We start from the raw sequence: 23,641 nt of genomic DNA, 5'->3' as shown, positions 1-23,641 counted from the left end.
GCATTTATAAAGCCTTTGTTATTTGATATACGGTTATTTGCATTTAATTTTCCAAATACTTTTGTCAGTCTCACTCGAATCATTCGATGAACGCATAAACGTAAAGGTACATAAAATGCATTTGCTGGCAATGCGTCACGCAGTAAGTGTCAAATAAAATTGAATGCATATATATGCTACAATGCGTTAATGCCAACCAACTCGCAAACATTTTTTTTTTTCATTTTCATTCAGGATTTGTGAACGGTTGGCATTTAAAAAACAACAGAAACTCTTCGATTCTCATGACAGTCATGACTACATTACTAGAACAACCCGGATTTATGTAACCTGGCCAAACACTGACACTCGAACAGAATTCCTCAATTATTTACGGGAAATGTTTATGCTGGCCCACAACAACAGCAACAACCAAAAACACTTGAAAATAAATACACGCAGTGCAAGTTATAAGTTCAATCAATTCATATTTTAATCAAAGTGTTCCGATTATTCCAATAGCTCTTCCTTGTTTAATTAATTACGTGGTAACGAATTTTTTCATTATTTTACAATTTTGACATCCCGTCATTTTTTCCAATACCATTATTGCAATACGAGTGACCCTATTTAAACTTCACGATAAAGGCAAAAAGAAAATCCGCACGGTTGCATAGACCAAAATTCTTCTGTGTGAACACGGTCTAACAAGTATCGCAGCGAAATATTGTTTACTTTAAATACTTGGATGAAGCGGTAATATTTCACACATAAAAAATAGCTTCCACAACTGCACATGTACCATATTCTAGAGCCAGTGTTGCAACATTTTAGTTTTGGGAAAACTGAACTGCCCAGGCTCTTCCGGCTTAGAATTATAATGTTAAGACATAATAAGTCCAGTTTATGAATTTAGAACTTGAAATAAGATTATTAAGGGACGAGTTTAGTATAATGTAATATGGGCAATTTAGGCAAAGTATAATGACTTATTTAATGAAACTTGGTGGAGAACATCTCCCAACTCCCAACTTTAACTCCCAATTATTCCGGAAATAATAGTTTTGTAATTATTTGTTTTCAAAGTGCCCTCGGCAACTTCATTATAATATACATATATTCTTTTAAAATTCACAAAATATACACTCACACGCGTGGTTTCACTTATTTTTATACTTCTAATCGAAATATATCCTTGAAAATTAAATGCAAACGCATTTATCAATATCATCACTTTCCAATTTTAAATGAATAGAAATGAAGTATAGGGTTGTTCAATAGGTGCGCTTCAACTTTTTTCCGATAGGGAGGGCGAACGACGCAATATTTTTTATTTTTCGCTTGTCATTTGTAAACTTCATTAGTATACATTTCATCATGGAACGCTACACACTTGAGCAACGATTGCAAATCGTGCAAATTTTTTATGAAAATAATCGTTATGTTGCTGCTACTTTAGGAGCATTACGGCCATTTTACGGTCCATTTAACAAGCCGTCCCGTTTTGGGGTTATGTGAAGTCATTGGTCTACAGTAACAAGCCGGCGACGATTTGTGAGCTCAGAGCCAATATTGAACGCGAAATTGCTGGAATTTCGGCCGATTTATGCAAAAGAGTGGTCGAAAATTGGGTTCAACGATTGGACTTCGTAAAACGTGCACGCGGTGGTCATGCAACATAAATCGAATTTCATACTTAAATGTATATGTTCAAACTCGATAATAAAAAAAAAAATTAGTTATAAAGTCAAACCGTTTGTGTTTTATTCAAAAAAGTTCAAAAGTGGAAGCGCTCTTACTGAAAACCCCTATATTTCAGTCAGTGTTGATAATGGTGATGGGGGCTATTGTCCATCCTTACTACAAACACGCAAATGACGTTTTAATTTTTTTTGTAATGGCTTTAACGTTGAAAGGAGTTCTACGCAGGAATAATGGGGATGGCGTAGCTGGAGTTGAATTGATAATGGTGATGGGGGTTATTGTCCATCCTTACTACAAACACGCATATGACGTTTTAATTTGTTTTGTAATGGCTTTAACGTTGAAAGGAGTTCTACGCAGGAATAATGGGGATGGCGTAGCCGGAGTTGAATTGATGAGTGTTAGTTTTTTTAAACGCGGCCGAAAATGGAACGACCCGTATTTATGTCTGGCCAAGGATTGTCACTTCAGCAGCGTTCCTCGTATATGCACGGGGAATGTTTATGCTGCTACAACAACAACCGTTCCTACGTTCTTTTTGGTTTTTAATTACTTTATTATTGTTTGTTATACCTTTTATGACATTCTTTTCAAGTTATATACGTTTATAACATATTCCAGACATTCTTCTATTGAACGGCTCCACATATGAGCTTCGTATTTGTTTGAGGTGTCTGGCAGCACCAACTTTTTGCTAAATTACACAACTTTAATAATAAATTACTTAAAAACTATAAGCCTCCGGAGGGTGCGGTTTTAAGTTTTAAGATGGAAATATACCCCACTGTCGCCTCTGTATATCCTTTTTTAAAGATTGCATTATACTACATATTTCCCGAAAATGTTAACAATTGCTCTTTTTATCGATTTTTTTTTTTAATACATACATATTGTAACGCGAATGGTCCCAAATTAGCTGGCAATTGCGGCAATACCGATCGAAAAAGATACCAAAACAAAAACAAGAACTCGACTTAGCGGGACAAAAATCGAGCTGCCGAATCTAGAAAGTACGATAGTTATTAAGCAAGGATAATAGAATGCAAGGTTGCGTGTTCCGAATTCACTGTGTCGTCAGAGCCCATGTATAAACGAACAAAAGGCAGTGGAATTACTTGTTTATGAAGAGGAAGAGTAGGCGAAACCAATAAAAATACAAGAACGCTGCATTTGGAGGAATTATATTAATTTGCGCTTCCACAATTTAACACGCGGCACTTAATTTTCATTAGTTTGTTTAGTATAAATCTCACAAATTACAATATTTCCGAGCAATACACTGAATTTTCACTCCCGACGAATGTCGTTTACGGAGTGTCTGTACACTGTAATATCCATTAGGTGTCTGTCTAGTTTGTCTTGGATCTCGTCCGCGTAATTGAGGAAATGCCTCCTGACGTGCCTAGGAGGTAGCTCAGGCTCAAGCAAGTGTCTGCATGGGTAAGGCCTGCGGAAACACCCTTGCAGAAACTGCTTTCTGAGCAGTTTGTTATGCTCCTTCACAGGCAGCATGTGGGCCTCATCGAGGTAGTCGTTTACCTTGGAGCATAGGCTATCAATGTCATTGCCCGACGCCATTATCGTGCAGTCGTCGGCGTAGGAGAGACCAGGGAGACTCCCTCTGGTGGCTAGGGGAGTTTCGAGATATAGGAATTGAAAAGCAAGGGTGAAAGGACACCACCCTGCGGAACTACTTGCTTTTTTTTCTACTGTTAGATGTTTCTCGAAATAACACCAACGAATGACGACCACTCAGGTAGTTCGCGGCCCACCTCTTCAGTCCGGGCGGGAGTGTCGACTGTAAAATGTCATCTAGTAGCGTGGCGTGGCTGATTGTGATGAAAGCCTTTTTAAGATCCAGCGCTACTAGGACAGTCCTCTCGCAGAGGCGGTTTTGGTTAAGTCCGCGGTTTACCTGGGTGTTAATGACGGTGACTGCCGTGGTGGTGCTATGCACTCTTCGGAAACCATGCTGATGTGAGGCTGCGGTCAGGTGTTTCGTAAAGAGTGGGAGTAGAAGGGCATCAAGAGTATTCACTACTGGGGAAAGGAGAGTTATCGAACGATAAGACTCCCCTTGGTTGGCGGTTTTCCCAGGCATCAATAGTGGAATCACTCTTCCTAATTTCCACTTATCAGGAATGATGAGAGTGACCATAAACAAATTGAAAACCTTGGTGAGGTATTCTACTCCCGATGGACCCAGCTTTTTCAGCATCAGCATGTTTAGTCCGTCAGGGCCAATGGCTTTTGATGGTTTCATGTAGTTAAGAGCCCCCTGAACTTTATCGCTGGAGAAAGCGAGTGGCGCACTGTTGTATGTCAGTTTGTGCAGCCGTCTGGTAGCACTATGATTGGATCTCTCGGTCGGAGGATGCAGAATAAATTGACGGCTAAAGTAGCTCGCGCATCTCTTCGGATCCGACGAAGTACCACCTTTGTAGGTGATATCCACCTTGTCGTTGTGTTTCGTCGGGTTCGACAAGGACCTTACATCAGAGCTTGCTCACATCAGAGGTGAAGTTGCAGGACTTCAGATGCTCTTCCCATTTGGTCCGATTATAATGGGTTACCAGTTGCCGGATCTCCGAATTTAGATCCTTTATCCGAGGATCCCCGGGATCGGCCTGGCGTAGAAGATCACGTTCGTTCGGCAGAACAGCTGGGAAATTGGGACGTATGTCCCGGATCCTTCCAGCGGGTATGAAGCGAGCCGCAGCGGCTGTGATCACCATGCGGAATGCGCGTTCGCCTGCGCGCACATCGTTGGGAATGGAGAGAGGGGCGAAGATGTCTTCGACAAATTCCACGAATCTAGTCCAATCAGCTTTGTTAAAGTTGATATATGACCGGTGAAACAAAGTCGGCAGGTTTCTCGATCGAGATGATAATGGGCAAGTGGTCTGATGCAAGCGATAGCATAGGTCGTCAGGTGATGTCAGGCGAGCTGCTGCAATTTCCCACTACCCTAGTGGCGGCGTCGTCATTTACAGTGCTGAATGTCGAATCGTCCATCTGTTCTGCCAATAGCTGCCCCCTAAGATCGTTTGGCAGGCTTGAATGCCAAAGATCGTGATGTGCATTAAAGTCACCTACTTCCAATTGGTTTTCACCCCTGATGAGCGCACCAATATCAGGCAATAGCAGGTCTGACCGGACAGCTATCCCTTGAAATTCTAAGGTGCTGTCCCTGCGGTCGATGCCTTCATCAATGAGACGATACTGCACTGTATAGAGGACTATGAACGCTAGGCCACCACCTTTGTCTCGCTGCGGTCCTTTCTGTGCACATTGTAGATATCCCTGGTGATCAGGAAGGAGTTAGAGCGCAGTTTTGTCTCTTGGACCGCAGCTATCTTGATACCATGTCGGCTCATGAAGTCGACTATCTCGTCAAACTTACTCGTAAGCCCGTTGGCAATTCAATTGTAAGAGTCTAAAACTCCTCGGTGGTGTGGTCGTAACTCGGGGAGTGAGGGACGCGTGGTGTTGTCTGCGTTGGATTTGCTGTGGGCTCCGCAATAGTTGTTTTGGCTTAATGTTGACAGGTGGCCGCGCCACAGCGGTCGGTTGCGTGTGCAGAGCTCTGCAGCAGGGGGCAACGTAGTCGCGTGTCCACTCACGGGTGGTGCGCAAGCCAGAGCATTTCCGAAAATGGCACCAGCCATTGTAAGAATTGCACTGAACTGTTGTCAGGTTCCGAGGAACTTTGGTCTGACACACGGAACAGACTGCTGCTGGTTTGTCCCTGCACTGGGGTAGGAACAAGAAGGTTGTGGGTCAGTGGGGGAGTTGTGTTTCGCCTAAGGGCTCCTTACCGTTAAGGTATGGTTGGTGGCGATAGTTTGACGTGCCGGCAATGATGACGGTATCGCCGTTGACGCAGGGGCCGCCTGATGGCGGGAGCAACACGTGGCCACATACCTTGTGGACCACTCCCTATGAGTCTTAAGGTCTGAACAGGTCTTAAGATGGCACCACCCGTTGCTTTTATTGCACCTAACCGAGGTGGAGTTCAGGTGGAGCCGTTTGTGGCAGATGCAGCAGTAAAATACCTCTGGTCCAGGGTTGGGTTCACCGCCAGCCCAGAAGAGAAGTATGTATTTGCAGCAAACCTGCTGCAAGGGATTGCTCCTGTGACGATAACCTGATGCCACCATCATTACTCAATTCGCCTTGTGAAAATGCATAAATAAGAAACACAGCTTACCCGTTGAACAAATAAATAAATAAGAAACACAGCTTTAACAGAACTGCAGTGGCATCGGGTAACAGGTTAACGGTACACGCTACAATTCTGTTCCGGGCCTTACGAAGCATATAAAGGAACAAGGAAGCGAGCTTAGATGGAGCGTTCGCCTAGTTAATGACTCGGGAGGAAGAAGGGGTTTTCAGTGGACAACTCCACACTTCTTTCAGCCAAATTCCATTATCACTATCCATTTTTAAGTGTGAAATATATATTTAAAATTATTAATTACTATCAATATACAAAAATTAACAATATTAATAAATTAGGGACACAAAACTTACAAAATACAATAAAGTGCACAAGCGAGATAAATACATTTTTCATTCACCAGATAACAACATTTCTCTTCTTTCAAATTAAGCTATGTTGTTTCAAGTAATAAAATTGGTTATTTTAAGAAAGGAAATAATAGGCCTGTTTTTTCGCCAAGCTTTAGCAAGTGGCGATTAGATGAAGCAAATGAACGTATGTCGACATCGCGGGAAGATAACTACATTAAATTATATGTGCTGGTAAGGCAGTCCATCCTAATGAGCTATAGATATACTCGCTAGCGGCGAATCTTACTCGACAACTTTTTTGATGTTTTCGCATGCAAATTTTTGATCTAGTTAAACGAGCATAGATATAAGAGGCCTAATATTAGGCGCCACTATCACATTCATTTATAGCAGTTGCTTCATCTATTCGCAACTTGCTAACTCTTGGCGAAAAGAAGAGGCTCCATGCTACGTGTCGCCGTGGGTTGGTGCGTGACTATCATTCAGAATTCGGAGAGAACGTAGGCTCGCATCTCCGTAAAACACCAAAGTGAAGAAAAACTTTTTACTAATGGCGGCCGCCCCTCGGCAGGCAATGAATGGCAGATCTCCGCGTGTATTTCTGCTACGAAAAAGCTTAACATAAAAAAACCATTTTCCGTTCTGAGTCGGCTTAAAGCTGTAGGTCCCTTTATTTGTGAAACAACATCAAGACACACGCCAAAAATAGGAGGAGGAGCTCGGCTAAACACCCAAAAAGGGTGTAAGCGCCAATTACTTACCTATATATCACATTTAAGTGTATACAGTTATTTTGTCCGTCTGTCGGTATTTCACCGTTATCACAACACAGCATACCAGTGTATTAGACAGGAACTTCGTTCTGTATGTAGACTTTTGCCAATTCTGTTTCTTGTTATTTTATGTTAAAGAATAGATTTTTTGACGTGATAACGTTATTACGAATTTTTTTATTACATATGAAGGAATAAATGTATGGTAATATAATATTTACCATATACCTTATACGATATGTTGTATACTAATATATGTATATAAACATGCATATACATATACAATTTCGCGCAATTTTCAAAAAGAACAAATCTACATGTAAAGATGCATACAAATCATATGGACATATCAAATATTCGAATCTATTCCGTATGCAAGCAAATGTAAGCTAATGTGGGGTATATTCAGAAACGCATTATAAATGCGCAGTAATTGCAGCGCTGGCAGCACTGCCAATGTGACAAGTGTTGCAATTGATAGATTGGCAGTATTAAAATTTTTCCTGCAAATAATGCGCGACGTTTGATACAAAAATGGCGTTTTGGAACGCGATGCATTTGCAGTACTGCCATATTTGCATTTCTGAACGCATTGCCAACACTGCAAAAGTACGTTGCGCATTATAATGCGTTATTGAATATACCCGTGCTTGAACTGCAAGCGAGAGCGCGGAACGAACGACAAAGAGCATAATCGGCCCCGCGTTCGGCAACGTTCGACATCTGGCTCTGTCCTACTTGAGTGAGCATATATTATATATGTATGCATATGTATGTATATGCGCATTTGTATATAAATTCACATACTTGTATTTGCATATGCCTTCTTGCTGTGTGCATGGTAATGAACCATTTCTCTGTTGAGAATAGGACGATGGTAGAAAAGTAGGAAATGAAAGGGAGTGTTTCGAGTGTAAAGTGTCTTGAAAAAGGCAAATCGAGGCACCATCAGCCTCTTAGTGTTGTTGACCTATTAACGTCTGATGCACAATCGAAATTGAAGATATCTTTCATGAATTTGATAAGTGTTTCGTCATTTTTCACGTTTGTGTAAATGTAACTTGACCTATTCCATTGCAATTCCATTTACCTCCTCCTCTATATCCATACAAAATATCTATCAAACAAATAAAATTAAAATTTGGTTTTGAAAATTGCAACCATTCCATCAATATTTTCTTATGACGTTGTCACGTTAAACTATCGTCAGTAAACCGACTTTACAGACAACCTCTTTTTTTAATTTATTCTGATTAGAAAAAGGTTTCAAATAAAACTGCATAGTATATGCACATTTTTCAAAAATTTTTTTGGAATTCCAAACCATATGTAGACTTTCGTCCATCGTTGTATGTTGGATATTCCCGAGTAAGTCGGCCTAACATTTGCGATGCCGATAATAAAACTAAAAGTATTGTATACAGAGAATCATTTCAACAAAAAAGAGTTGCATTTAATGTATTTTATTTTATACGCAGCCGAAACCGCAGGTATCAGCTAGTGTATTATACATATAATTGTTTTTGCTATGAATCGCTTTAACTATACGCTAAGTATTGCCTTTGCAGCAGGCTTTGCTATATTTTTTTCAATCCACTCATCTACACATTTCTTTAACTCTACATCACTCACTAACTCTTCCCGCGTTCCATTTCCACCTTTACGTACAAAACCAGCTTCACCTTTTAGCAAAACTCCGATATCTGACATTTCACTTCCATTTACTGCTGGATTTTCGCGAAAATTCTTAATATCCAAATGTTCCTTAACATCCTTCAATCTCTCTTTGCTAATTGTAATATCTAAAAAGGCAGCCACTTTCAATATGACACCATTCAAATCTGACACCATTTCTTCATAGTTCAGAACAAGAATGTTAGGCAAGTTCCGATGGGTATACGCTTCCTTAATATGGCTATAATATGGCAGCCACGGGTCTAAAATTTTGAATATATACATGCATAAAATTGAAATAGCCAATATAACAACAAACTCACTTAAACCACGTGAAAAGTAGCTCCAATATCGCGTAAAGTCACCGCAATAACCCTGTGTGCGATATAAGCGATTCAGGTGGTAATAGGAAACCGCTACATCTTTGGGGTTGCGCATCACATAAATGATCTAAATGTATATTTTTTGTTCAGCGTTAATTCTAAATTTTTTACTGTTTTACACTGTATTTAAAAGTACCTTGCATTTATTCTCCATAACACTAGGTGGCAGCAAAGAAAATGGCAAATGAGTTTTAATAAATCGTCTTCTATCCAATGGCCATCTATCCAAAGTCTTGTAGCCTGGTGCAGATAAATGTTCAATGAATTCTTGTTTGCTCTTGTCATTGATATTTTCAGACAATAACTCCGATTTGACTTCAGGATGCACGAACAAAGAAAATCTATGAGGAAGCGTGTATTATAGTCAACCGTACATGAACATGCATGTGCCGTAAACCATTAAATAGTCACCAATGAATTTTTTACTTACTCAAAAAATGGGAATCTTTCAGTGAGCGGCTGGCATTTGGCTGTACCAAAATCTAAATTATTTGCCACTAGCCAAACTAACTCTTGAGTCCATGTAGTGCCTGATCTAGGAAACGTCGCGACCCAGATATCATCTGGGCGTGCTTGAAAATTATAAAATTTGTCCGCTTCCAATTTAAATTTATGAGGAAAAAAATACTTTTCAGGACCCACCTGCACAAATCCTGTGCGCTCGCCTGTAATAATATAAGTCACAATTTTATTCCAAAAGCAAAATACAGGTAAATTATGTATATACCCTTGAAATACCGTAATAGCTCAGCATTTAAGTCTGGCTCAACATCTATGATTTTATATGGAAATGTGTACATATCTCTAGCAATCTTTTTGACGATCTACACCAATGCACTGTTAGCGTTGAACTAAAAACCAAGTTATAAATATACCTTATTTTGCTGAATGTGCATCTTTAAATAGTCAAAATAGAGACCGTGGAATTAAATAAACATTTTCTCAATGTTACATTGCTCTGCTTAATTACCGCTACTTCTTTTATTACATGCTACCATGAAAATGTTAGTGTAACAACTGGTTTTTCTCAGGCTGTAAACGGAACATTGGGCAGTTGTTGAAAATCGTAAGTACATTTATTGTGTTCAAAAATTAGTTTTTTTTTTAATTAGACATTTGAATAATAAAAGCGAGCGCTTGCTCATGTAACAGCAATTTTCATTTTATATTTTATGTAGTTCATGTACTTATATATGTATGTGTATGTGTAAATGAGTTGGTGTATGACTTAAGCTGAATAATAACGATTAACGGTGTTACTACTGATGCAGATAATCCATTAAAAATGGTTTATCATCAGGTGTATATGGTGTAAGTGGCACATCATAGGGCAGCGGGAATGCTGGTATACCATCACGAACGTGTCCTAAGGGAAACGTCTCCTCACCGGTCTGCAAAAAAGCAATTAGTAAACATTGACTGAAAAATGTGAATTTCTCGGGTAAGTCGTGTTCGATAACATAGAATTTTATTCTTAATTTTTCAAGAAAAAATATACATCACTCAAAACTTTACAGATCAAAGTGACAGTTTGATGCAAGAGAGTACCTCATTTTGAGCTGGAAAAGCTTTAGCCAGCAAAAATTGTCCATCTCGGAAACATATGACTTCTGATTCATATGATTTTGTGCAAGTAAACAGATTTAGTTTTTATTGAATCTGATATTTTGTGCAATTTCGTCCTTGTGGCGGTTTGAAATTTTTAATTTATAGTCAGAAACAATAAAATGGAAAATTGGTCAACAAAAAACCTAAGGCAAAAAAACTAAAGGCAATTTATGGTATTTTTTTTTTCTATAACTCAAAAATTTGTTAACAAATTAAGCACAAATTTTCTGGCAATTGCACTGGAATTTACTCGGAATTACAGAACCTGCCCGCATAGTCCGTTTGTAATTTATCAATATAACATATATGTAGAAACGAGTTTTAGCCGTCTGTAGAACACATACCACGAATCTCGGCAGGAACAGCACACCTGCTTCATAGTTCATGATCCTTAAACATGGTGCAATGTTAACATTCTTATTGAAGGCACCCCACGCTGCTTTCGATAAATTTGCCGAGGTCAACATAAACCAATAAATAGATTGGTCTTCCAATTTCATACGTGTGTAACTTTTTATGTGCGGCATTGCTTGCGAACGGTAACGCTGTTTTGAGCACCACTGAAATAGATGCCCCCGCAGCCACGACTGTTTATCATTAGTACTTGCGCCATAGGGCAGGCATCCACCACCTAGCAAGCCATCATGGCTGTTGCTTACATTGCCAAAGCTGGGGTAAATCATTTTGAATGGTGGAAAATGTGTAAGCCCTGGTGGTCCGGAATGTTTGCGCAGGCTATTGAGAAAATCATGTTGTATCCAAGTTTGTATATTTGGACCCAAACTACCGATGCTTGAGCTTTGACATATTACTGGCACCCTTGCGTCAACTGCTGTGCAATATTTCTGTAATAATTCGCCGACACGTGCATGGCCCCAAGAGTAACCACGGGGACCTTCGCGAAAGCCACCAGGCGTTGAACCTATGAAGAAGACACTGAAAAGAAAAAATACTTACTAAAAGTCTATGTCATGTAATAAATATTCTGTCTGATGCCTACTTTATGGAACTAAAATCTGTTTTGCGTATTCGGGCTATCCACGGTTGTAGTTTGGCTATTTTATATTCCACTAAATACAACATCAAATCGTGCCTAAAATTTGTGGGACTTTCCCCAGCCGTTGTATCTACATTTGCAGGTAGCGCTGGTAACTTTGGGCTTATCCAAATACCTTGCGTACGATTGTGCCAATCATCTTCATAGAGGTTCGCTGTTGAGATTACGACGCGCATGCCGCCATCTGTGTAGCCCAGAAGCATTACTTTAGCGTGAGAAGTTGCAAATGGCGTTGGCATATTAACTTTGACGGCTGTGACCTCCGGATGAGTTTTTGATATATTTGCTAACTCTGGTGTTTCATCTCCATAGAGAATAAGTAGCGGAGTACCCCTATAGAATGATTAACTTATGAAATGCTTATACGTTTAAGTATCTATTAATATTTTGTCCAGTTCAAACTATAGTGAAAATTGTCTTCTATTTTTAAATATGAAATAAACATTTGAATACATGTATGACCTTACATTATGCCAGCGAAATAATAGTGTCCAAGCAACCATCCGATTTCTACCATAAAGTTTATTTGCACGGATGATTCAATCTCGCCTAAGCTCTCATCTAGAATTTCTGCATAAAAAAACCAAAAACAATTATATTGTCCTTAAAATTGTTTTCACTAATTCCAACCTTGAAATGTTATAGTGAGTGGCTCATGATGAGTAAGTTTAGCATCCGTAATTGCCGTAAGAAAGAAATTATATGGTGCAGCACGTTCAAGTTTATCGGCAGCATGACCCTTTTCCAAAACTACTGGTATGTAGTCTTTGATATTTCTAGTTATTTTGGCTTTTTTGGAAAGATTGGAATTGTCAGTTGAAGAAATGCTTGTTGCGTTAGATGGTAGCCCACAGCTAGCAGATGTACTAGCCACTGGTGATTTGCTACGCTTTACAGAATCAGCCTAAAACATTGTATTCAAATACTCTGTATTAAAAGTGTTAACAGGGTACTCACTTTAATTTTGCCACCATCCAAACAACGGGAACTTCTAATGCTATCAATACCTTTTCCATCAGAGTTTCCAATCTCGCTGCTACTTCCCCTACTCTTTGTCTTTGGAAATAATTTCTCCAACAGTTTTAATTGTGTTTCTATTAGTTCCGCCGACATAAATAAGTCGTCAGGTATAACATACTTGCTAGTTTTGGAGTCCAATCCGTTCTCATAAATCTTGTCCACTGAAAGACAAAGGAATGTAACGTGAGAAATACATATGTATGTATATACATGCTAATACACGGTCGTCAATAATAAAAATTCTGCATACAATGAGGATGTGAAAACTCGCCAAAATGTATGGGATTCTTCCGGTAACACTGCTCGCCATACGGGCATTTCTTTAATTTTTCTGCCATTGAGAATAAAAATAGAAAGAATATGAAGTCTAATAAAAATCCTAAACAATTAACGACAGAAAACACAACAAAAGAATTGAGCGCGTAGCAGTGATGCCAACACTCACAAAATGCCCCAATTAGTTGAAAATAGCAAACTGTTTACATAAGGCGATTTTTGATTAAAGTTTTAATTTACTGCCAGAGTAAAATTTGGTTAACGGTCTTTCAACAAAATGGGTTGCCAGCCATGTTCCATTCAAATTTTCCTTTGAGCTAATCTGAGCTTGTTTACATTCCGTACTATGTGTGCGCCTATTTTGAAAGTGGAATTGTAGCGAGTGGTTTTGTTTATGATTGTTATTAGTAAAATTTATCATAAAATCAATATTACAATTTTTTTTGAATTTCAAGAACACTGTAATAATTATTATTATTTCTCGTTTTTAACGGTTATGGCTAATGGTTGTAACTCATTAGACTGGTATAACTCGCTGCTTTACAAACACGTGTAATTTATGGCGGCTCTATTCTCGCCTTACCAATATATGTTCATTTATACCAGTTGTTTCATCTAATCTCCACTTGCTAACACTTGGTGAAAAGAAGAGGCTTATTGTTTCATTAATGTTAGCAAAATATGTCTTAAAATAGGCCTATTCATTTTAGCAAATGGTGAATAGATAAAGCTACTGGTATATATGAACATATCTTGGCAGCGCGGGAATCGATCTGTCTTAAGCTACATATGTTTGTAAAAAAGTGAGTTATACCAGTTTAAAGAGGTATATCCATACTCGCTAAGCTTGTTATTGCTTTCACCCGCATGTTTTTCGTCAAGTTAATCAAGCATAGACATAGAGGCCTAATATTTCATAACATAAATTGACCACTTCCTTCAATTTGCTGTCTCGATAGGCTATTTCATTGCAATTGATCATTAAAAACATCTAAAATTTATGGAGCCCACACTCACCGACATTGTCGTCGTCTCTGTCTGTTGCCCGTGATATACACAAATTTGAGTAAAACTTTGAGTTTGGATAAATCACAATACCTCAGTTAGTATGGGTTTGAGTTTCGCTGTATCGACACAATGTTGTCATTGATATTTTTACATACACACTTTTATACACATCGGCGTTATCAGTTACAATTTTTCATTGTTTAATAAACCAAAGTCGAAAACCAAAACTTTCAAATATTTCATTTATCTATAAATAACTGTGTGGTGAGAGAGCAATCAGCTGGCATATTTTTACGGAACGATACTATAGAACGGAATGGTGGTAACTTTTCATTTATATGGGCTCTCATATGATTTTCGTGACAGCTGACGCGGAACGTACGTTTACCTTGGCGAGAATCTGAGATTATAAAATAATCCTTGATAATAACCATACTTTTTGACATACAACCCTGTGTTTTCTGTGTAGTAGATCATTTTTTTACGCGTGTAAAGAAAAACGTCAAAGTAAAAACTAAATAAAATGGCTGCCGGCAAAGAAAACAGGTTTGTAGATATAATTCTAATAAAATGTTTCTTAGGTATGATCAACTATGCATTCATATAACAGAAAAAAGCGTTTGCCCTCTTTTTACTTATTATTAAATGTAACTTCGTGACAGCTGACGCGGAACGTACGTTTACCTTGGCGAGAATCTGAGATTATAAAATAATCCTAGATAATAACCATACTTTTCGTTATACAACCCTGTGTTTTCTATGTAGTAGATCAATTTTTTACGCGTGTAAAGAAAAACGTCAAAGTAAAAACTAAATAAAATGGCTGCCGGCAAAGAAAACAATTTTGTAGATATAATTCTAATAAAATGTTTCTTAGGTCTGATAAACCATGCATTCATATAACAGAAAAAAAGCGTGTGGCCTCTTTTTACTTATTATAAAATGTAACATCGAATTTCGAATGCGTATTGCTGCCATACTTTTTTGAAACCTTAGTTAACTTCGTTTACGGATTTCCTCCAACTGTTTAGTAGTTGCCAATGGCGCAATTAATTTAGCTATTCCTTCCCCATGTCTTTTCTTCATATCGTTAATAATAATTAAACAAACCAAAATATTCCCCCAAAGCAATTTCTATGAAGAAAAACGCTTCACAACAGTATTGACAGCTGATTGTCAACTTTGCTGTTAATCTGCCATATGTGAACGAGTAATTAATGCATATGTGAATGTACTTTAAAGTAAGTTAAAATAGACATCCACTACGTTTATAAACCAATGTAGTCTCCTTGTATGTTTATTTAATCATAGTTACCCTGTAGTTTGTTTTATTGGATTCATTTTTGTTCAATACAACGCAAAAATATTTTGACTGTCAGTGGAAAAGTGCATCTGCATTTTTTATTTTCTTCGAATTTAGTATAATGCAATTTTTTGCTCAGCAATTAAGTAAGCAAACTGAGGTAAAATGATTTAATAAAAGATAAATAATAATGTACGGACAAAAAAGGACAGAAATAGGCAAAATTGAACAAATTTCCAAATATGCATTTTAGTTTTCGTGTTTTTTCTGATATCAACAGTAAATTGTCATGGCAGTCTTAAACTTTCATAATAGACAGCTTTGTGTGTTTTGCATTAATTATGTCAATAAATTTGCGGTCATGATGGCTCTGAAGTTCCGAGCCTATATATATATATATGTATAAGTTAATATGATAATCCACGGGTACTCTGAGTATTTGACGGCCTCTGTGTATTATCGCAAAGGGGAGTCCCCTTGGTTGGCCAGCGAGTTGTAACATTCAATTGCGATTTGTCATTCAATTTTTATTTTTTGTTTATTCCACGCAGCATTCTTGTAGCAACACAGAAAGAAGCAAAGGGAAAATATATAGACCGACACTGAATTATTAACAATAAAATACTCTCGCTGATAAAATTCATAGTGCTTAAGTAACCGAGTGGCTTCTTGGAGTGACCAAGTTTACGCCGAAGCTGGATCTTCCTGTCGCCAATACCAATACAAGAACCAACAACATCACAAAATGCCTCTTCTTTATAGTGTAATATCTCGAGGTAGCACGGTGCTGGCTAAATATGCCGAATGTGTGGGTAATTTCGCAGAAGTCACCGAACAGATAATCTCGAAAATAGGGATAGAAAATCATAAGTTGACTTATTCGCATGGAGAATACTTAATACATTACATTTGTGAGAATCGCATTATATATATGTGTATTACCGACAACGTAAGAACTAAATGGAATAAATGCATATAAAAATTGATAGAATACGAACAATTTTACTTTCAGGAATTCGATCGTACGCGCGCCTTCCTTTTCCTGGCTGATATCAAACAGAAATTTATACAAACTTATGGACTACAAGTAGCGACCGCTATTGCATATGCAATGAATACGGAATTTTCAAAAGTTCTAGCGCAACAGATGGCACATTTCAGTGAATCGCGCGAGGTGGACATGATTTCAAGAGTGCATGGACAAATTGATGAATTGAAAGATATTATGGTAAAAAATATCGGTATGTTGATTGGCACAATATGCACCCAAATAGTAGTAGTGGGAAATAGATTAACCTTTTTAAGAGCCTTTTAGTTGTGTAATTTTATATTGCAATTTTTAGTAAAACAAAATTTAAATGCCCTTTATATTTCCCATACTAACAGATAGTCTGCGCGATCGAGGTGAAAGACTGGAATTGCTCGTTAATAAAACCGAAAATCTTAGTAATAATGTAAGTAATATATACACTTTGTATACAAATATGAATTCACTATCATGCTTATGTATTTCATTTTCTAGTCCGTTGCATTCCGCAAAGCTTCTCGAAATTTGGCACGACAAATGTTCTGGAAAAAGGTCCGCGTCTACGTCGTGGTAGTGCTCATAATAATTTTTGTTATCTATGTGATCATAAGTATGTTTTGTGGTGGCCTGGCATGGCAGAGTTGTATTGCAAATTAAACAAAAAAAAAAAAAAAATGGAGAATATAAAAAGTTCGACATAAAATATATATCTCGTCAAATATCTTTAGTTACTACGTTTGCGACCCGCATTCATATTCATTTAATTTTTTGTTTGTATCTGTAATCTTTATTTATGTATATGCTTCTTTTTAATTAAACAACACATTTGTTAATCGGCGAATGCACGGGACGAATCATTGACAAGGTTCAGTGCATGAAACATAATCCAATATTCATTGCTATATTTAATCAGAGAATGTATTTTTGGTACATACACACATATGTAGGCAAGTATGTGCAAGTTAAAAATATATTTAATTAAATAAAAAGTAAAACAAACAATTCCGCTTAAATATTATATACTATTAAAATTTATTATCAAAATGAAAAACCATCCTGTATAGATAACTTGGTTAATGCATTGTGTGGAAGGCAGTAAATATAATAAATGAAAGGCAATAGCAAAGGCCGCGTTCGAGGCACGTAATCAAATAGTAGTCAGCACTTGTAAACTTTACACTGTAAAAAAATATAATGGAGCTTTCTCTAAATATTTTTGATGATAATTTGTATATTGACGGTGAATTACAAAGAAAAGAATAACACAATCGTGCTGAATTTTTGAGTTAGCTAAAGTTGCCGGAATTGCACAGCGAACGGGATACTTTAAAAATTCGTGCAACACAACGGTCGTCATCGCAACTCGAACAAGTCCAAAATCAAATAAATCTCAACTACTTTTGCACGCCACAGTAAATCACATCTCCTCGCTTCACTTTTCCTGCCTTACGTAAACCTAGATGTATGCCAAGAACAGGACTGGGTTTGTTTTCAAAGCAACGATACCTGAAATAGGAAAACACAGTGGGTTTGCACACATTTCTGAAATTGTGAAAATGTATTCAAGCCGGCTTACGTCTTAAGCGTTTTTAAAGGGTTGTTCTCTGGGTCGCGCTCGCCAGTCTCTGGATTGATGTTTGGTAAAATGCAACGACGACATGGTGCCACTTTACGAAACACTGCTTCATTGCCAACTTTAATCCAATCAAAGGCATCCTCAGCATAGGGTTCACTTTTATCCATTTTCAAATAGAAACCGCCACGAAACTGAATTGACTGTACCGGGCGTGGTAGTCTTTTATTGAGATCATCAATAGAGGATAAATTCATCAGCATGTAGCTGGTGGCATCCGCGAAGGCACCCTATAAATAATAAAAATTCTATTAGTAGGGTAGTATTAAAATTTATTTAAAACATTTGATTTGCACACTGTGAACGTGTGATTGTTTACGAGTTGTCTCAACAACGTGATAAGATAATTTTGAGTTTTGTTTTTTCCAAAGTGTATCGGCTTATTGTAAGCCAATTGTTTGTATTTTTATTCAACTTTGATTGTCAACTACATTTAGTTTAAAAGCCGGGATCAAACTGAGTTAAAAAAATCATTATAGGTAAACAGGCAACGAACGGCAAAAGGCGGTTTTACTTTACCGGAACTACCCAGATTTATATCTGACCGAGGACTGTCACTGTAGCTGCATTCCCCGTACATGTATGGCGAATGTTTATGCTGTTACAACAATAAGATGCACCGAAAACTAGTTCTCAAATTAGTTTTCTGATTTTTATTTATATTCCAACTTAATTAATTGATATTCTAAGATTTCCGAACAAAATACATACCGTATCTGATTTTGTGATATGCGGTTCGTTGGCTATATCCTTGTCAATTGGCTTAAACGGCTTGCGATATGGATAATAGACAAGCTTCAATCCACTTTCCTGACCTAATAGATATTGTGAAAACCATTTGTCATATTTTTCACCACACAACGTAGCATCTAATTTGGCACCAAACACTGCTGTGTGTATATTTATACCCGGTGCTTCTTTGACGAGCTTTTTAAAATCTAATTCCAATGTATCCATGCCGGGTGCATTGATTTCAAGCTTTGTGGGTGTTACCAGTGTCGAAGTGATGAGTACCATTTTAGGATAGCCACGAGCCGTTATCATTACATCAGTACTGTCCACTAGCATTAGTGCGCGATCGAGAAAACCCTGATAGCGTAGGCCAAGCACGTCACAATCTAGTTCGGTGCCATCTGGTATTTTGAGCCGTGCACAAGATTTCAATGGGAAGAATTCCAACATTTCCAATGTTCCCACTCGTTGCCATTCTTCTGGCATAACATCTTGCTTCCAGTATTTGTAATATAGGTAAGTGGCACTTGATATCGCTGTTACACCAACACCAATGCCGATACTGACCAGCAGTTTGGTGGATAGTCCATTCGATGGGTCTGAGGGTAGAAGGCGTGAAATAAAAACGTATAAAAGCAAATGTACTGAATCGATTCTTATTTACTGGACATTTTGCGCAGTTTGTTTTTGATGTGGGGGCCACTTGATTTCTTGTATTAAATTACAACACAAATGTGGTTGGCTTCACTTAACTGTTTCTGATGAACGACTGAGAAAACGTGAATTTTGCTCGCACTTTTCATGGTGGTCCTCCTCATGACAATATAACTTAATCTACATTGCTCTCCAATGTAGACTCTACATACATATACAAAAAATTACATATATACATACATATGGATATTTGCAAATGTATGTATGTCACCTTTCGTTGTTGTTTAAATAAATACAAAAGCAGGGGCGGATGTATGGGGTAGTAAACGGGCTTTGGGTGTTTATGCGCCTTTCGATAATGGTGCTTACAGTCACCAACGTAAACGTACGCCCGTAACAGCTGACACGATGAAACTAATGAGAGCCCCATGTAATTAATGCTGAAAACAGTGAACACCGTAAACGCAATCCCGATGAAACTAATGAGAACCTCATGTAAATGAAAAGTTCCTTCCTTCCGTATCGTAGTACCGTAGATTTTATTTGTAATGAAAACAGTGCACACCGTAAACGCAATCCCCAGTCAGCTGTTCCGATCAAACTAATGAGAACTCCATGTATATGAAAAATGAGTTCCTTCCGTATCGTAGAACCGTAGATTTTATCCCCTTTCAGCTGATTGCTCTCTCACCACACAGTGTTGCCAAGCAGTACATTTCGAAATCATTTACAAAATAAGCTTAGAAAAATGATAGTTTTTGTTAAAATAGCTTAAAAATACTGTTGAATAATGTTGATTATAGATAAATGAACTATTTGCATTTGTTGGTTTTTGGCTTTGGTTTATTAAACAATGAAAAATTGTAACTGATAACGCGGATGTGTGAAAAAGTGTGTAAGCAAAAATATTAATGGCAGCATTGTATAGATGCAACCAAACGCATACACACACAAACCGATGTATTGTGTAAATATGTAATTAAAAGAACACAGTTGTTCTCGAGGGTGAGTTTTTGTGCACGGTAAGGGATTCCGTGCGGTGTTCACTGTTTTCAGCATAATTCTCACCACCGGTCCGTTCCGTAGTATCGTAGATGATTGTTTCATCGTGTCAGCTGATACGGGCGTAAGTTTACGTTGGTGAGTGTGAGCACCGTAAGTCATTTCGAAACAAATCTAACTAAAAGTATGTGTTGGCAGTCCGTGATGTGAAGTTAAAAATTGCATAGACCTGGCAACTCATGAATGGGAAACTGTGTTAAGCTCAAAGTAGAGGTGCCATACCGTAACGGCATAACCACAACGATATTTATGTCATAAATTATTGGTGTCATAGCCATAAGCAGCTGATATTTACATATTATATCACATTTGTGTAGTTCGAAGTGTATAAACCAAAGAAAAGATAACAACAAATTTACTACAATGCAACAAATCACAATGCCACACCATGCAACTGGTTACGGTTACGGCGAATAACCAAACTTCAATTGGCCTCTTCGGTTATGGTTATGACTACGGAATTATGACATGACACCTTTAATCGATTACAGTGTTGGCCATTTGTTGGTTCGATCAGCAATTTATGGCGTTATGGTTATGGCACCTCTACTTTGGACTTTAAGCTGTATTTGGTGGTGCCCTAGCCATAACGCAATAGCCGCAATAGACTCAATAGATGCATACGATTACGGTTATGGCTATGGCGCTTTACAGTGATGCCCATATGCCTGATCAGAACAGCGGATTGCACCACTAATTGCAGCTTTACTCAGAATTTCATAAAATATAATATAATACATCACTGTCTAGTTCAGGCAATCTCCGCGCAAAGACGTGTTATTTTCGCTCTTCCGTTGTGATTAAAAAAAAACTATTGATTTCCCTTAGTGCTTAGTGTTAGTTATTCACTTACAAATCCACCACACTCTTTTTTTTCGGTTAAAATTTATAGTAGCACAAACAGTTGAAAGCCAGTGCAGTGTGAAAACGAATGGGGCTGACCCCCCATCTTCAAACAGGTTTCGGCTACTTGACCCGGACATTGACCAACCTGGCAAACGCACGAGATTTGACGATTTCGTACCTCTCCCTCAACACAAACAGAATGATGATCACATTCGCGATATCTCGTGACTGACTGCAGTGGGACCAAAAGTTTGTGAAGAAATTCGACCTCTTTCGTCATACAATGTGTTCCAGATCGACAAAGGGCTTAAACACATATGCGTTGACTACTCTGAAGTGTCTCCACTAAGATCCGGAGATCTACTCATCAAAACCCTAAACTCAAAAGTTTCAGAAAATAAATAGGAATACTTCCGGTAAAGATTGTTTCACATAAAGGACTTAACACCTCACAAGGAAGAATCTTCTCCAGGAATATCAACAATCTCTTAGAAGAAGAATTAGTTCAAGGTCTATCTAGTCAAAAAGTGGTTGAGGTAAAGAAAATCATGAAAAAGTATGGAGATAAACTAATACCAACCGGAGCAGCAGTAGTTACTTTCGATCTGGTTCGTAGACTGGACACAATCTAGCTTGGATGGGTTCGCGTACAAGAATATATTCCCAACCCAAATGTCGATACTGCCAGAGACTTGGACACACCAAAAAAAGATGCCGAAACATGGTACTTTGTAAAGAGTGCGCAACGCCCGCTTCACATGAAAAATGTACCGGAAAATATTGTATAAACTGTGACAGCACCACACACTCATTCTATGATTAGGCCTGCCTCAGCTTCCTAAAACACAAAGCAGTCTACAAAATAAAAATCCAACGTCGCTGCACCGCACGAGAAGCATGGAAGATATATAGCAGTAACCCTTCCGCTTACCAATTCGAGAATTTCACAAAGCGAACAACAAAACCAACAATGCACAAATAGTTAAAAATACCAAACCTAAAATAACAAAAAACCCAGAGAAACAAAACGAAACAACAAACACAAAAACTAACCCAAACAAACTACTAAACAATTAACAGCACACAAAAGAATATTGATGTAAACAAAGCAACTAAGGTAACAAATGCAGACACCATCAGATACAACACGATCACCAGACACAATAACATATCCACAGAAGAGAATAATATGGAAACATCGCCAAGCAGGGAACTAGTACTACCTGAATTAAACGACATCACATCTAATACACACTGAAAGACACCGCCGAAATATATAGAAAAAAAACCGATTCATTCTTTTAATACCGTAAATGGATTTTGGCCTAAACCTCTCAATAATACAATGGAATATTCAGGGATTTATTAATAATAAATTTAATAAAAAATAATAAAACATCCACTAACCAACTTTTGCATTAAACCATAACCATACACGGACTAAACGACTTACATATTATAAATATCTACAAAGAAGCGGAAATAAACTTAACACAACAGCTGCTGCAAACTTACCACAAATAAACTCAGGACATCATATAGTCGCAGGGGACCTAAACGCTCAAAATACTCTTTGGGGATCTCAATGCAACTCAAGAAGAGGAAATATGTGGCAGTCCTTTGCACATGCTCGCAATCTAGTATTTTTAAATAATGGTGCACCAACACTCCTCAACACAAGGAACACACTTACTTCAGTAGATGTATCTTTGGCTTCAAGTGATTTGGCAGGCTGCTTGTTCTGGAGCTGTCCATCCCAACCTATCGTAGGTGACCACTTCCCAATTTTTATACAGAATGGAAGCACCAAGATCGAGAAAAAATTCATAGGGAGTTTCAAGGAAAACAAAGCAAACTGGGAACTTTGCCGAAATAAAACAGAACTTTCTGACAATCAATTTCTTAAATCAAATAATGTCAGCCAAGAAGCTGCCTTACTTAAAAAGATAATTAGAAAATGTGCAAATGAATCCATGCCAACCAGCCGATGCCCGAAACAAAAAAACTCCCCAGTATGGTTTAACGCAGAAATTAGCACCCTTATACGCGAAAAAAAGAAAGCTTGGAAAAATGTTAGCGAAAAAGAGACTCCAACATGAAGTCTTAACTTCAAAAGATTGTGTGCACAGGTTAGAAGAGCTTGCAAAAAGGCAAAACAAGAAACATGGAAATGCTTTGTAAATCCTTAAGCCCAACGATAGATGCTAAAATAATATGGAGCAAAGTAAGGAAGATTAAATCCAATACCATATCCAGTTTTCCACCAATCTTTACAGAAAACACCGTTATCTCACTCCCGGAACAAAAAGAGAATCACCTAGCAAGAGCATGAAGCGCAATAGGGGCAAACGCCAAATTCGATAGAACAA

The 23,641-nt window shown here is 37.9% G+C and overlaps 4 protein-coding genes and 1 long non-coding RNA gene across 7 annotated transcripts; 2 read left to right on the top strand and 3 right to left on the bottom strand.

The window, feature by feature from the left end:
• Positions 1–8,404: 8,404 nt before the first annotated feature.
• On the bottom strand, positions 8,405–10,010 carry LOC128858291 (luciferin sulfotransferase). Its single transcript, XM_054094444.1, has 6 exons — positions 9,922–10,010; positions 9,774–9,870; positions 9,477–9,711; positions 9,183–9,387; positions 8,987–9,113; positions 8,405–8,926 (listed from the first exon to the last, which is right to left on the bottom strand). Exons 1-6 carry the CDS (start codon positions 9,940–9,942, stop codon positions 8,532–8,534), a joined length of 1,080 nt encoding a protein of 359 aa, XP_053950419.1. The 5' UTR covers positions 9,943–10,010; the 3' UTR covers positions 8,405–8,531.
• A 90-nt stretch (positions 10,011–10,100) lies between these two features.
• On the bottom strand, positions 10,101–13,164 carry LOC128858290 (probable tyrosyl-DNA phosphodiesterase). Of its 2 annotated transcripts, none has more exons than XM_054094442.1 (7): positions 12,982–13,164; positions 12,669–12,892; positions 12,342–12,615; positions 12,179–12,281; positions 11,655–12,044; positions 10,999–11,590; positions 10,101–10,437 (listed from the first exon to the last, which is right to left on the bottom strand). In XM_054094442.1, the coding sequence occupies exons 1-7, from the start codon at positions 13,067–13,069 to the stop codon at positions 10,306–10,308; spliced, it is 1,803 nt and encodes a 600-aa protein (XP_053950417.1). In that variant the 5' UTR covers positions 13,070–13,164; the 3' UTR covers positions 10,101–10,305. The 2 variants fall into 2 exon arrangements, with proteins under 2 accessions (XP_053950417.1, XP_053950418.1); XM_054094443.1 differs by having other exon boundaries at positions 12,952–13,018.
• On the top strand, positions 10,396–11,370 carry LOC128858292 (uncharacterized). The gene is made up of 2 exons (XR_008453995.1): positions 10,396–10,487; positions 10,564–11,370. It is a non-coding gene; the product is annotated as an uncharacterized LOC128858292 (long non-coding RNA).
• Positions 13,165–15,348: 2,184 nt separating the features above from the next.
• Positions 15,349–17,057, top strand: LOC128858289 (vesicle-associated membrane protein 7). 2 transcript variants are annotated; one of them, XM_054094440.1, is made up of 5 exons: positions 15,349–15,478; positions 15,870–16,267; positions 16,331–16,559; positions 16,705–16,772; positions 16,841–17,057. In XM_054094440.1, the coding sequence occupies exons 2-5, from the start codon at positions 16,064–16,066 to the stop codon at positions 17,000–17,002; spliced, it is 663 nt and encodes a 220-aa protein (XP_053950415.1). In that variant the 5' UTR covers positions 15,349–15,478; positions 15,870–16,063; the 3' UTR covers positions 17,003–17,057. The 2 variants fall into 2 exon arrangements, with proteins under 2 accessions (XP_053950415.1, XP_053950416.1); XM_054094441.1 differs by having other exon boundaries at positions 15,353–15,464.
• A 290-nt stretch (positions 17,058–17,347) lies between these two features.
• On the bottom strand, positions 17,348–19,525 carry LOC128858285 (mitochondrial amidoxime-reducing component 1-like). The gene is made up of 4 exons (XM_054094435.1): positions 19,375–19,525; positions 18,690–19,309; positions 17,922–18,208; positions 17,348–17,851 (listed from the first exon to the last, which is right to left on the bottom strand). Exons 1-4 carry the CDS (start codon positions 19,379–19,381, stop codon positions 17,740–17,742), a joined length of 1,026 nt encoding a protein of 341 aa, XP_053950410.1. The 5' UTR covers positions 19,382–19,525; the 3' UTR covers positions 17,348–17,739.
• Positions 19,526–23,641: the final 4,116 nt, after the last annotated feature.

Source organism: Anastrepha ludens, chromosome 3 (assembly GCF_028408465.1).
Source record: "Anastrepha ludens isolate Willacy chromosome 3, idAnaLude1.1, whole genome shotgun sequence".
Classification (NCBI taxonomy): Eukaryota; Metazoa; Arthropoda; class Insecta; order Diptera; family Tephritidae; genus Anastrepha; species Anastrepha ludens.
Note: the sequence above shows the minus strand (reverse complement) of the source record. Positions and strands in the feature narration are given on the sequence as shown.

Bases quoted from the DNA above. Each gene is read 5' to 3' on its own strand.
- LOC128858285 (XM_054094435.1), bottom strand. The intron at 18,209-18,689 runs GTATGTATTTTG...TATTATTTATAG, and splicing joins ATATCACAAAATCAGATACG to GGTGCCTTCGCGGATGCCAC. The intron at 17,852-17,921 runs GTAAGCCGGCTT...TTCCTATTTCAG, and splicing joins CCTTTAAAAACGCTTAAGAC to GTATCGTTGCTTTGAAAACA.
- LOC128858289 (XM_054094440.1), top strand. From the start codon at position 16,064: ATGCCTCTTCTTTATAGTGTAATATCTCGAGGTAGCACGGTGCTGGCT. The intron at 16,560-16,704 runs GTATGTTGATTG...CCATACTAACAG, and splicing joins TATTATGGTAAAAAATATCG to ATAGTCTGCGCGATCGAGGT. The intron at 16,773-16,840 runs GTAAGTAATATA...TTCATTTTCTAG, and splicing joins CCGAAAATCTTAGTAATAAT to TCCGTTGCATTCCGCAAAGC.
- LOC128858290 (XM_054094442.1), bottom strand. From the start codon at position 13,069: ATGGCAGAAAAATTAAAGAAATGCCCGTATGGCGAGCAGTGTTACCGG. The intron at 12,282-12,341 runs GTTGGAATTAGT...TTTTTTATGCAG, and splicing joins ACTCACTATAACATTTCAAG to AAATTCTAGATGAGAGCTTA. The intron at 10,438-10,998 runs GTATGTGTTCTA...GCTTTTTTGCAG, and splicing joins TGTTCCTGCCGAGATTCGTG to ACCGGTGAGGAGACGTTTCC.
- LOC128858291 (XM_054094444.1), bottom strand. From the start codon at position 9,942: ATGCACATTCAGCAAAATAAG. The intron at 9,388-9,476 runs GTAAGTAAAAAA...GCTTCCTCATAG, and splicing joins GAAAGATTCCCATTTTTTGA to ATTTTCTTTGTTCGTGCATC. The intron at 9,114-9,182 runs GTACTTTTAAAT...ATATACATTTAG, and splicing joins TTATGGAGAATAAATGCAAG to ATCATTTATGTGATGCGCAA.